The following is a 12612-nucleotide window of genomic DNA, read 5'->3' on the forward strand; positions in this document are numbered from 1 at the left end:
ATTGTAAATCTTTATTCATCTTTTATTACAGCTCAACATGAGTGAAATACAGGAGTTTAGTTTAAGCAATTCAACATGTCACAAAACAGAAACTGGTTTTCAAATGCCCGTAAGCTCCCATATTGATGACATTGCTGTAGTCTCAACTGCTATTTGTAACCAAATGGTACAATACTTTTGAGAACATTAAGTCTATTTAAGTGACCTGCAAAGCTTTTTGGATTTTTTCTAAGAGTCCTCATATGACAGCATTTGTTTAAGTTCTCGTAACATTTTAAAAATTCTTTTTCAATCTTGTATTCCTTGGAGTGTGTGTCTTGGAAGTGCCTTTTCTCTCAGTTCATGTAACTTCATTTTTTTGTGGATTAGTGACATCACAAACCCAGTGGAACTGTGTGCTAATCACTGACTAATCTGAGCTGCTCCTAGTCAGACTCTTTTCTCTTCCCACACTCTGTGCTATAAGATAGTTTGACCACGTACACAATCTAGCAATGTGTAAATAAAGACTGGTTGAGGAAAGCTATTTATATGTTCTTGATATGAAAACAGCAGTGATGTCGTCAGAGAGCAGAGCTTAAGTCCTTCAGGGGACTTTTCTGTGAGGGAAGGCAGAACTCAGAGCCATTAGTTTTAACTTAAAAGGGGATTTTGAGAAAGCAGAAGTGGATCTTCATGGACCATGAGTCTTACAAGCTGAAAGTGAACAAACTCAAAAGCTTCGCAGGTCACCTTTAAATTACTTTCATTAATGAAATCGTGGATTAATGCATTCCTTTTTCTTAAAGGGACACCATTTCATATATTAAGAGCAGAAGCTGGATTCAAAAGCGCATAGGAATTTAGAGTTGTCCTGCATTTAACCTTAATCGTGAATCAAAAACACCTAGTCTTGGAAATTGTTATGGGGTTTTATCCACTTCTGAAATAACTAATGTAACGAGTGAAACTGTTCTGAATTATGTTTAGAACTACTGTTTTTTTCCCCCAAACTAGTAAAAATTGGTCTACGTCATCCTGATCCAGTAGTCGAAACAAGTTCGTTATCCAGTGTAACCCCTCCTGAAGTATGGTATCAGACATCAATATCTGAAGAAAGTATTGATAATGGTTGGCTGTCGGCATTGCAACTTGAAGCAATTACTTATGCAGCTCAGGTATGTTGCACTATAGTATTTTTTAAATACTTTATTTTCAGAATACAAAGGTCCACTGAAGGACTAAGTATTGCCTTTCAGGATCAGCTTGTGAAAGGGGGGAGGGGATAGTGTGAACTTGTCTGTTCCTGCTGGAATCTATAAATGATGCACTTTTGAAAACTTGTTTTCTTTCACAGCAACATGAAACATTCCTGCCTAATGGAGACAGAGCTGGATTCTTGATAGGTGATGGTGCTGGTGTAGGAAAAGGAAGAACCATAGCTGGAATAATCTATGAAAATTATCTGTTGGGTAGAAAAAGAGCTGTATGGTAAGTTAACGATTTGTGATGGTAAATTTTGTAGTTATTACAGTATTTAAAGTTAGTGTAAGCTTTTTTGGACAAAAATCTTGGATTGTTGCTCTTTTAGTCTTTTGCTTCAATAATTTTACAGATTATATGCTTTTTTTTTTGTTTTGTATCCAGGTTTAGTGTGTCAAATGATCTGAAATATGATGCTGAAAGAGACTTGAGGGACATTGGAGCAAAAAATATTTTGGTTCATTCATTAAACAAGGTGTGGAAACTTTTTACTATGTACAATTGAGGCAAACCTTTAGGTACGCTTGTGTGATGACATACATGTTACTGTTTAAAATTAATACCATTCTTAAGTTTTATGTTGAAACAAACAGGATTAATGGTGACCAGATACTCAACACAATTATTAACAATAAGGGGAAAGGAATGCAAGCCAAATACCTATCTTTAAAAGGGGGAACAGAAGACCTAGGGAATTATAGACCAGTCAGTCTAACTTAAATATCTGGAAAGATACTGGAACAAATGATTAAACAATCAGTTTGTAAGGACCTGGAGGATAATGTGGTTATAAGAAGTAGCCAGCATGGATTTGTCCAGAACAGATCATGCAAAACCAGCCTAATTTCCTTCTTTTTTTTGACAGGTTTACAAGCTTAGTGGATAGGAGGGAAACAATAGAAGTGATATAGCTTGATGTTAGTAAGGTTTTTGACACAGTCATAACATGTCTCTCGCACAAGAAAACTGGGGAAATGTGGTCTAGATAAAATTACTATAAAGTGGGTGCACAACAGGTGGAAAGACCGTACTCATAGTAATTGTCAATGTTTTGCTGTCAAACTGAGAGGATGTATCGAGTGGGATGTCTCAGATCAGCCTCAGGTCTGGTACTGTAGTACTTTTATTAGTGACTTAGATAATGGAGTAGAGAGTATATGTATATAGTTTGCAGATGACTCCAACCTGGGAGGCTTTACAAGCATTTTGGAGGACAAGATTAGAATTCAAAAGAAGCTTGACAAATTGGAGAATTGGTCTGAATTCAACAAGATTAAAGTCAATAAATATCAGTGCAAAGTACTTCACTTAGGAAGCAAAAATCAAATGCACAACTACAAAATGGGGGAGTCGCTGGCTGTGGTAGAACTGCTGAAAAGGATTTGGGGGTTGAAGTGGATCACAAATTGAATGAATCAGCAATGTGACTTACTGGCAAAAAAGGCTAATATTCTGGGGTGTATTAACAGGAGTGTTGTAAGACACATGAGGTAATTGTCCCACTCTACTTGGCACTGGTGAGGCCACAGCTGGAGAGCAGTGTGCAATGGTGTGTGCCACATTTTAAGGAAGATGTGGACAAGCTGGAGAGAGTCCAGAGGAGAACAACAAAAATGTTTTAGAAAACCTGACCTATAGGAAAGGTTAAAAGAACTGGGCATGTTTTAATCTTGAGAGACGATGACTGAGGGGGGACTTTGCTAAAAATCTCCAAATATGCTAAGGTCTGTTATAAAGATGGTGAACAATTGTTCACCATGTCCACAGAAGCTAGGATAAGAAGTAATGGGCTTAATCTGCAGCAAGGGAGATTTTGGTTAGATATTAGGAAAACCTTTCTAACTTTCTAAGAGTAGTTAAACTCTGGAATCGGCTTCCAGGAGTGGTTGTGGAATCCTGAACATTGGAGGGTTTTTAAAAACAGGGATGGTCTAGGTTTACTTGGTCCTGCCTCAGCGCAGGAGGCTGGAGTTGGACTCCTTGAGGTCCCTTCCAGCCCTACATTTTTTATAATTCCAAGTGACATGTAGATGGGGTTTTTTTCAGTTTGACTCTAAACCTGCAAATAATTACCCATATACACCTAACTTCTAGTCAGAAGTTAAGGGCACTATTTATGCTTGAAGTCCTTTTAGAGCTGGGCAGGGAATATTGCTTCCTTTTTTTTTTTTTTTTTTTGAGTTTGGCGTTTTTACTGCTTATTTTTCTTTTTAATGATAAATGGATAGCTAAAGCAGATGCCTTACTATGTAAGAGCTAAATGCTGTTACTGGTCATATTCACTGTCTGACTAAAAATGATTTTGCTTCCTCTTTTTAAAGTCTGTCAGACCAATGACTAGGAAACAGATGAGTAAATCATTGTTTTTTAGAACGTTAAGACAATTCACTTAGTAGCCACTATAAATAAATTTGATCTCTTGGCTAAATGCTGTATTCAACTTTAAAAAAAAAAAAAGGTCTGAGTACCTGTTGACTCATGATGACACATCTTGGCTTTACACTCAGGGAAACCCCTAAAGGGGGGGCCTAACCTGTAAAATCTGAAGCCATGGAAGATTATACCTTCCAGGATGCACTTACGAGAGCACCACCATACTATCATCTTAACCATGTTCCCAGCTGCAAATTGGGACCTAATCCTATAAATTGAAATCACTGGTGACTTCACTGTTATGTAAGGAATGCCGAATCAGTGCTTCAATCAGTGTCACTCTTTGAGCATTCACTAGATGCATCCGATGAAGTGAGCTGTAGCTCACGAAAGCTTATGCTCAAATAAATTGGTTAGTCTCTAAGGTGCCACAGGTACTCCTTTTCTTTTTGTGAATACAGACTAACACGGCTGCTACTCTGAAACTTGAGTTGTGAGGTGTCTCTTCTTGACTAAGATGCAGACAGACCAATTTTTGTAACTTACTAAAATGTAACTTTATCTCTTTTTTTGCAGTTCAAATATGGAAAAATTTCTTCCAAACATAATGGGAGTGTAAAGAAAGGTGTAATTTTTGCCACATACTCTTCTCTTATTGGTGAAAGTCAATCTGGTGGTAAATACAAAACCAGGTTAAAGCAGCTTCTCCACTGGTGTGGCGATGACTTTGATGGAGTTGTATCCTTTCATTTCTTAGTCTGCAACAGAAATAATTGAACCATAATATAAAACACACCTCTTTTGTTGGAAGGCAACCTTGTACATTTTATTTACAGTTATTTTAGGAAGGATGTTTTTCATTAATTTGAAACTATACAATTTGTCAGCCACCACAGACGTTTTCTAAATGCTTTATTCAAAACATGTAGCACACTGTACATGTGACCAACTAGCAGCCTGATTCTGGTCCTATGTTGGTGTAAATCAGGGATTGACTTCAATAGAGTTAATGAAGTTACATTGATGTAAACCAGAATGAGATCAGAATCAAGGCTTTGGTCTTTAAATAGGCAGGTTGAGCCTGGAATATGGTCATCAGAAACCTTACCTCTTGGTTAAATTGTACATAATTTCTTTCTAGTTCTTTTATGGCTTTTTCCTGGAAAATGCATAGTACTTCAAGAAAATTCATTCCAAAAATACATGAAAACATTATACTAAGTGTATATTTGAATCGTTTAAAATTGAATGTCTTGACATTGCTTTAAAAAAAAAAGTCAAATTGTTTCTGACTGAAGTCTGTGTAGAACATTTACTAATTAAAACTGATAGCTAATGAAAGTATAGAGTTCACTGCAAAAATCAATTAAAAAAAACCAAAACCCTCTGCATTCTAAGTGCCCTGTACTATATTGATTGTAGGATGCATAATTATTCCTTAATTAATATTCAGATAGTATTTGATGAATGTCACAAAGCTAAGAATCTGTGTCCTGTTGGTTCTTCAAAACCAACAAAGACAGGCTTAGCTGTATTGGAGCTTCAGAATAAACTTCCGAAGGCTAGAGTTGTTTATGCTAGTGCCACAGGTAAGTATTACTTAATACAGATGTTTAGAGAAAACTGACTTTTTATTGGCATTGGTACAGTGTGTGCTATTCCTTTCAGGTGCATCTGAGCCGCGAAATATGGCATACATGAACCGTCTGGGAATATGGGGTGAAGGAACCCCATTTAGGGAATTCAGTGACTTTATTCAGGCTGTTGAAAGAAGGTAATGTAATGCGTTAAAGAATTATAGTAAGAACAGCTATAGTTGTGGCTGCATTATGGTTTCCAGTTTTCCATTTCAGCCCTGTTTTCAGTCACTTATAGTTCTCCTGAAATTCTTTCAAGCTTGTTCTGTGTCTAAAAATGAACCTTTCTTAATTTTTTTAGCAAAAAATGAAGTAGATGGAGCTTGGGTAGGGATATACTTAGTTTAAAAAAAAAAAGCTAATTAACTTTCTAAAACCTACAATTGAAAAAGGTTGAGGTACAGTGGTTTTAAGTTAGAGAAGCGCAATTGGGTGTTGTGGTGAAATGTTTTTGATTTAATTGATCCTCATGAAAAGTACATAATGCACATACCCAGTATGCTTCATACAGGATAGATTTAGCTACAAAGTAAAAAGTGTAGTGAAGGGGCAAGCTGATTCTGGAGGTCTGGTGCACGGTGTATAAGGTCAACAGAAGTCCTGCTTCTTGGGGCTTTCTGGTGGTCCTTAGCCGGTTAGTTCCAGATTATGGAATTTACACTGTTCCTCGTTTAATGAAAACCGGAATACCTTTTAAAGAAAATGGGCACGCCATTCCCCAGAACTTTCAAATAATAAAAAAAAAATCTGGAAAGTGCCATACAAAAGAATGCAAATGTAACATTCTCTAACCATTTAATTCCCATTCACGTGGTTATAGTATTTGAAAAATACATTTCATACATTTTTTCTAAATCTTAGATCCTCTTTGTGTATCATCTTGTATTGCGTATAACAGACATTGTTCTCTATAGGGACTATACTAGTACAAACATACTATGTGTTAAGTATGCAACAAAAGTGAAACTAAATATATATAGACCTAAATTTTCAGCTAAATTAACTTCATAGTTGACTACCTTAGCCCCCGCCTGCACCAAAAGCTGTGCTGCTGATTGAAAATAATTTAGAATACCTGGCTGCTTAAGAGCCAAATTTGGCTCTTATGCCAGTATAAATCAGAGTAACTGAATGAACAGAAAATGCACTCATTTAATACACTCTTGAGAAATGTGTATTAAAAAAATCTGTCAGATAACTGTAACTTTGGCATGAAATTAGTGTAAGCATAAAAATGGGAAAAAAATTACAGGATGGCTACCCATGTATGTGTTAGGTCATTCGAAAGGTAGGCTGTGTGAGAATTATCTAAACGATCGTGTTACAGGGCATATTCAAAAGAAGGCAGAGTTATGGTTGTACGTGCAGCCTGATCTCTAATATTTTCTGATTTGTGTTTAATTATACAACTCTAATGCTCACGCACATTGGTTGTATGGAATACATATTCGTTTATTATTTTTCATAGTGTACTTTTTAATATGCTATTTACTTCTAAACCACTTAATACTTGGTATTTTTGTTTTATTTTTGTTTTATTCAGAGGCGTGGGTGCCATGGAAATAGTTGCCATGGATATGAAACTGAGAGGAATGTATATAGCAAGACAGTTAAGCTTTTCAGGTGTGACCTTCAAAATTGAAGAAGTTCTGCTTTCACAGAACTACATTAAAATGTATAATAAATCTGTGAAACTGGTAAGAATTTATTCAGTTTTTAAATCTTCATGACAGTTTGAACTGGTAGAAGCTGAGAACTTAATGGGTGGAGATAATTTGCTGTCAGGCTAGGCATAGTGTCCTAATTATACAACGTATGCTGCTGTTATAGGAAAAGAATTAAATCCATTAGCTTCGCTTTAGTATGAAGGTTCCATTACATTTGGCTTTTCTTTGGAGCAGGGAGTTGCTCTTACTCTGGAATAAAAAAGACTAAAAGAATTTACTTCAGAGACGTTTTTAAATGAGTCATTACAAAATCACAACAGGGTTCAAGATTTATGTTCCATTACTTATTCCTAGTCTTGTGCATAACAAGTCTGAATGATTTATCACTATAAAATTCAGACTACTTAATCTTCAGAAGGAACTCTCATATAAAACTGTGTAAACTTCTAATGAAAATTTAGTTCAAATGGAGTTGAATTGTAATAAAAATACACAAAATTACTCTTAATTTTAATGAGCCATCTTTACAAACAAGGGAAGTTGCAGTTTCTATAATTCACTTAACTCTTGGCTATTTTAATGGTCTTTTCTGGTTACTTGGCTTATATACACTAATACAATTTTTCTACATAGAAAAACAGTAGAAATTAATACCTTATATTGGATAATTGGATGGAACAAATAGTGTACATAATTGTATGTGTAAAAAACCAAGATCTATGTTGAGATATTGTTGTATTTAAATTTGCAATTAAGGCATGTTTAATGCTTTCTGAGGTCTATCTTCAAGTTTGATTTCTGAAGTACTTATCTTGAGCCAACCTTCTTGGTAAGCTTTCAAAACTTCACAGCATTAATTCTGCTGCACAAAACTATCCTGATTATAACAGCTACTTTTCATAGTTTGTCCCTAGTTTCTGGCAGGCAGGCAATTATTTATGTTTTGAGAACAAACAGTGTCTCTCTAGCTCACTCACATGAAATATTTTGCTATATACTTATTTGGTGTTGGATCTTCTGTCAGGTGACCATTTCTTGTTGTATACTCTTGTCCACCATTGCTTTTCAATTCTAATAAGTTTGTAAAAGACCGCACATGTTTCCTTCTTTGTCTGTTACCTTCCACTGTCATTAGTTACATATCTGCCTACTTTGAAAGGTGTGATTTGTAAAATTTTTGATTTCTTCTTCAGTGGGTGAATGCCAGAGAGAAATTTCAACAAGCAGCTGATCTTATTGATGCAGAGCAACGCATGAAAAAGTCTATGTGGGGTCAGTTTTGGTCAGCCCACCAGAGATTTTTCAAGTACCTCTGCATAGCATCCAAAGTCAAAAGGGTGGTACAGCTAGCTAGAGAAGAAATCAAGAATGGGAAAGTAAGTTGTTTAAGTCTGGTAGTAGTTCAGAATGTTTTGGAAACCTCTCTAAGTGTAGTACCATCCATATTACTTGTTCAAATGGCTTTGTTTCTAGTACTAATGTGTTTTGAAGGTGTGTGATGACATGCTTTTCAGCTTTCTGAGGTTCTTCTTGATTGTGAATCCCTGTTTGTCTAACTTACGAGAAGTAAAAATATGTTTTTTTTTAATCAGAATCTCAGGGCTTTGTGTTAATTGTATTTGTGGTTCTTCTTCCTCCCTCCCCCGCCCCCAGTGTGTTGTTATTGGACTACAGTCTACAGGAGAAGCAAGAACATTAGAAGCCTTAGAGGAGGGTGGTGGAGAATTGAATGACTTTGTTTCCACAGCAAAGTAAGTCTTCCTTTTTTTGCCACCTTATCAGTGGGTTTGAGTGAATTTTAGTGCCAAAGAATGGGGAAAAACTGAAGTCACTATATAACCATTTTTTTCCTTAACAGATGAAAATTTGGTAGAGGAACATTCATTCTTAATTTTGTTTTTTTCTTAAACACAGAGGAGTATTGCAGTCTCTCATTGAGAAGCACTTCCCAGCTCCTGACAGGAAGAAGCTTTTTAGTTTGCTGGGAATAGATTTGACTGCTCAAAGTAATAACAATTCACCTAGGGACAGTCCTTGCAAGGAGAACAAAATAAAGAAACGGAAAGGTAAAGTGTAAGCTGCTATTTTTATATATTTGCTATACTATTGAGGTAATGGCAGCACTTAAGAGAATTGCACAGAATAAGATTCTTTGTAGAATAATCTTTTTGTGGGTGGCAAATGGAAACGATTGGGACAGCTAATGGAATCTGGTTATTGGAGGACCAAATCTTGCACCTTCTATCTGTTTGATACTATAGATATGCAGGAAAGTTGCAACCTTTGTGACTCACGAAAAAACTGAAAGATCTAAAATGTTAAATTCATGTGCTTTCAGTTACGATTCACTGAAAAGCCCCATTTCAGTACTAAGGCTCTGTTTTTTTCCTAATCACTGCAGAGGTATGAAAACAGATTGTGAAAAATAGACTACAGATCTCTAAATCAATGTTCTTATTTTGGGGGAAAATAGGTGAGGAAATAACTAGAGAAACCAAGAAAGCTCGTAAAATAAGTGGCCTAGCTGGGAGCAGTTCCGATGAGAGTGAAAGCGACTCTGATGCCTCAGACAATGAAGAAAGTGACAATGAGAGCTCTAAATTTTTGAGTTCTGGAGATGATGATGACTTCAACCCATTCAGAGATGAATCTAGTGAGGACGATGAAGATGGTAAGATAATGTGGATACTCTTCCTTAAGTATTTAGCTGTATTTCTGAATATTACATGTCAAATATAATTTTATTTAACACTTCAGTGTGAGACAAAATAGAGGACATTTGTTATAAATGTATAATCTGAAGAAGTAGGTCCTGAAATTAAATAGCTCTAAAGTTGTCGTTTTATGCTTAGTGGTTTACCTATGATAGCTGTACTTGACCATATCTTTTAAAAGCATTTTTAAACTGCTTTTTTGACCTAGAATTTAACTAACTGGAAGAGATACAGAATTTGTGATTGTCCTTAGGAAAGTTAATTTTTTGAAAATGGGGAAGTGTCTTGACTAGTTACTTAATATTTTCTTTAACTTCAGACCCCTGGTTAATTAGAAAAGATCATAAGAAAAATAAAGACAAGAAAAAGAAGAAAAGTATAGACCCAGATTCCATTCAGAGTGCCTTATTAGCTTCTGGTCTTGGATCAAAACGACCTAGCAGTTTTTCTTCCGTTGCTGTTACCACTGCTTCTAGTACCAATACATCAGGTATGAATGAGGTTTGGAATTCTTCGGAGTCTCTACTTTTTCCCAACAATTGCAAAGCATTTAAAAAAGCGTAATTTCTTAAGGAATTGTTTTTGTCTTTACATTTCAGCTAACAGTAATACTAACAGCAGCTTTGTAACAAGTCAAGATGCTGTTGAAAGAGCCCAGCAGATGAAAAAAGAATTGCTTGATAAACTGGAAAAACTAGCCGAAGACCTTCCTCCTAATACTTTGGATGAACTTATAGATGAACTAGGTGGTCCTGAGAATGTGGCTGAGGTAGGTCCAGTGTAACTATTGCAAGTGAAGAATTTTTTGTTTCCCTCCATTTCGCTCAATATTTACATGTATTTTAGAAATCTGGTTGTGGTATTACTATTTTTCAAGATATGTAGTGATGTGAGCTGCATATTAGAGGTTTAAGCTGATAAGTAAGTCCATTAGTCTTGCAGGTCCTTATAACTCCAAACGCTATAGAAAGAAATGTAAAGAAGAGAAGGGATCTGAATAGATAAGGACTGGGAAAAACTGTCTATGATTTGATTTTTCTGTTTTTTTCGTTGGGTGAGAAATGCTGGCTTGTCTGTCTGTCTGTACTGTTTCTTAATTTCCTGACTAGTTAGCTAAAGCTGATATGCTGTGTGTAGCAATGTATGATTGTGCCATTCTCCTTTTAACTCCAGGTTTCTCTCCCGAAGTCCAGGCAGGGAAGACCTGGAGTGGAGTTGAGGACCAGGGAGGGCATGTGTGTAAAGCTTCACATAAGGGACAACACTTTTACCCACCAGCACTAAGAACATTTCTCCTGTAGGCTGTCTGTCCAGCAGAAACATTCTTTGTTCCCTTAGTTCAGAAGAGACCCTGTTACTTTCAGTGAATTTCTTTGGAGTTCTAGTTCCTTTCTTTCCCTTCACAGCTTTCCATACTTCCATTTACTAAATACTATGGCTTGTCTACATGAACAATTAGATCACGGCAAGCTAGTGTGTGAATCTACCTTGCACTACTAGCCAGTCGCAGTCTAGCTGTCCACGGACAATGCACATCAGCAGAGTGTTTTGTTAACATGTTTTGAGCTAGTTCTGTTTCAGAGGGGACCAATCCAGATCAAAGCACTCTGTTAACATGCTTAGTTCTGCTATGAGTGCAGTTGGACTGGACTAGATGACCTCTCGAGGTCCCTTCCAGTCTTATGATTCTGGGATTCTATGCGTGAGGAGGGTGCACACAGACCATGGCAGGCTATTGCAGGGTAAATTTACACTGCACTTGTTGCTGCTGAATTGGTTTTGTAGGTAAGGTCTTAGACTTACGAGTTCCATGACTTGACTACAGTAACAGTGAAATTCTCTAGTTACTAATGATGCCTTCATTATCAGACAATAAAAAACACTAAGATTGGTGGTCCTCCATCCCTTCCACATAACCTCTGCTTTATTGGATTGCCTTTTTGATTCCCAAGGTTATTCCAAAATAGGAGTATTGTGCGCTGCTCAGTATTGCATCAGTCAGGCAGCTTCAGGTATAAAATGTATCTTGGTCTTTGGATACTTGCAGTGAATTGTTTGCTGTCTTCTAAGGACAGTGTGTGAATAAATAGCACTGATGTTTGAAGTAATTTCATGTTCCATCATTTCAGCACCTCTACGATAAGGTTAAAAATATTCCTTTGTTTTAAAGATGACAGGCCGCAAAGGGAGAGTTGTAAGCAATGATGATGGCAGTATATCTTATGAGTCAAGGTCTGAACTTGATGTGCCTGTTGAAATTCTAAATATCACAGAAAAGCAGAGATTCATGGATGGAGACAAGGTAAACTACTTCTATGTAACTTCAAGGAATTGTTTTATGTTGGAGAAATTATAGCAGGTCTGTCCACAAGCAGTAGGCACTAGACTGTTAAAATGTGCAGTTCCAACCACAGTCTTAGCAGCACAGTATAATAGAAATTAACTGATCTACAGAATCATATACCCATTTTGCTCCTAAAAGCTCTGTCAAATACATGACTTTTATGGAATGTCCTGAAGGTCAACAGGCTTTTTCAGCTGGGAATGGGAATTGAACCATTAGTTTTAATAAGTCCTTTCTATTTAAAAGGAGAGACTCAAATTCAAGTGGACACTTCTAAAAACTCAATCTTCTGATACAGCACTCATTTAAAGAAAATAAATAAATCCAAGGCTTTTGCTCCCCAGCTGCTTATAAATACCTCATCTGGAATAGTAGGCAGTACTTGACACCTCCATTTCAAAAATGATTTTGCAGTGATAGAGGTATATAGGGAAAATGCATGAGTGACTTGTCATGGAAAAACTCACGAAGAAAGGCTAAAAAGATTTTGAAAAAATTGGGATTATATCCCTTAGAAAGGAGACTGATAAGAGACATAATAAAAGTGTAAAATAATGGTATAGAGGAGAGAGAGAGGGGCTTCTGTCCTCCTTGTCTCATAATAAAACAACCAGCAGAGATTCAATGAAATGTGG

The 12612-nt window shown here is 36.4% G+C and overlaps 1 protein-coding gene across 10 annotated transcripts in view; it reads left to right on the forward strand.

Moving 5' to 3' along the window:
* Nucleotides 1-12612, forward strand: part of SBNO1 (strawberry notch homolog 1) — a 43329-nt gene that overhangs the window by 18008 nt on the left and 12709 nt on the right. For all 10 annotated transcript variants that reach the window (XM_078848904.1, XM_078848908.1, XM_078848906.1 and 7 more), the window contains 14 exons: nucleotides 997-1157; nucleotides 1337-1470; nucleotides 1627-1717; nucleotides 4192-4353; nucleotides 5069-5204; nucleotides 5284-5389; nucleotides 6796-6949; nucleotides 8113-8295; nucleotides 8573-8670; nucleotides 8834-8985; nucleotides 9393-9590; nucleotides 9953-10123; nucleotides 10233-10402; nucleotides 11804-11935. In XM_078848904.1, the coding sequence (XP_078705030.1) occupies nucleotides 997-1157; nucleotides 1337-1470; nucleotides 1627-1717; nucleotides 4192-4353; nucleotides 5069-5204; nucleotides 5284-5389; nucleotides 6796-6949; nucleotides 8113-8295; nucleotides 8573-8670; nucleotides 8834-8985; nucleotides 9393-9590; nucleotides 9953-10123; nucleotides 10233-10402; nucleotides 11804-11935 (2048 nt within the window). The remainder of the gene's footprint in view (nucleotides 1-996; nucleotides 1158-1336; nucleotides 1471-1626; nucleotides 1718-4191; nucleotides 4354-5068; nucleotides 5205-5283; nucleotides 5390-6795; nucleotides 6950-8112; nucleotides 8296-8572; nucleotides 8671-8833; nucleotides 8986-9392; nucleotides 9591-9952; nucleotides 10124-10232; nucleotides 10403-11803; nucleotides 11936-12612) is intronic.

This window comes from Lepidochelys kempii, chromosome 15 (assembly GCF_965140285.1).
Source record: "Lepidochelys kempii isolate rLepKem1 chromosome 15, rLepKem1.hap1, whole genome shotgun sequence".
Lineage (NCBI taxonomy): Eukaryota > Metazoa > Chordata > Testudines > Cheloniidae > Lepidochelys > Lepidochelys kempii.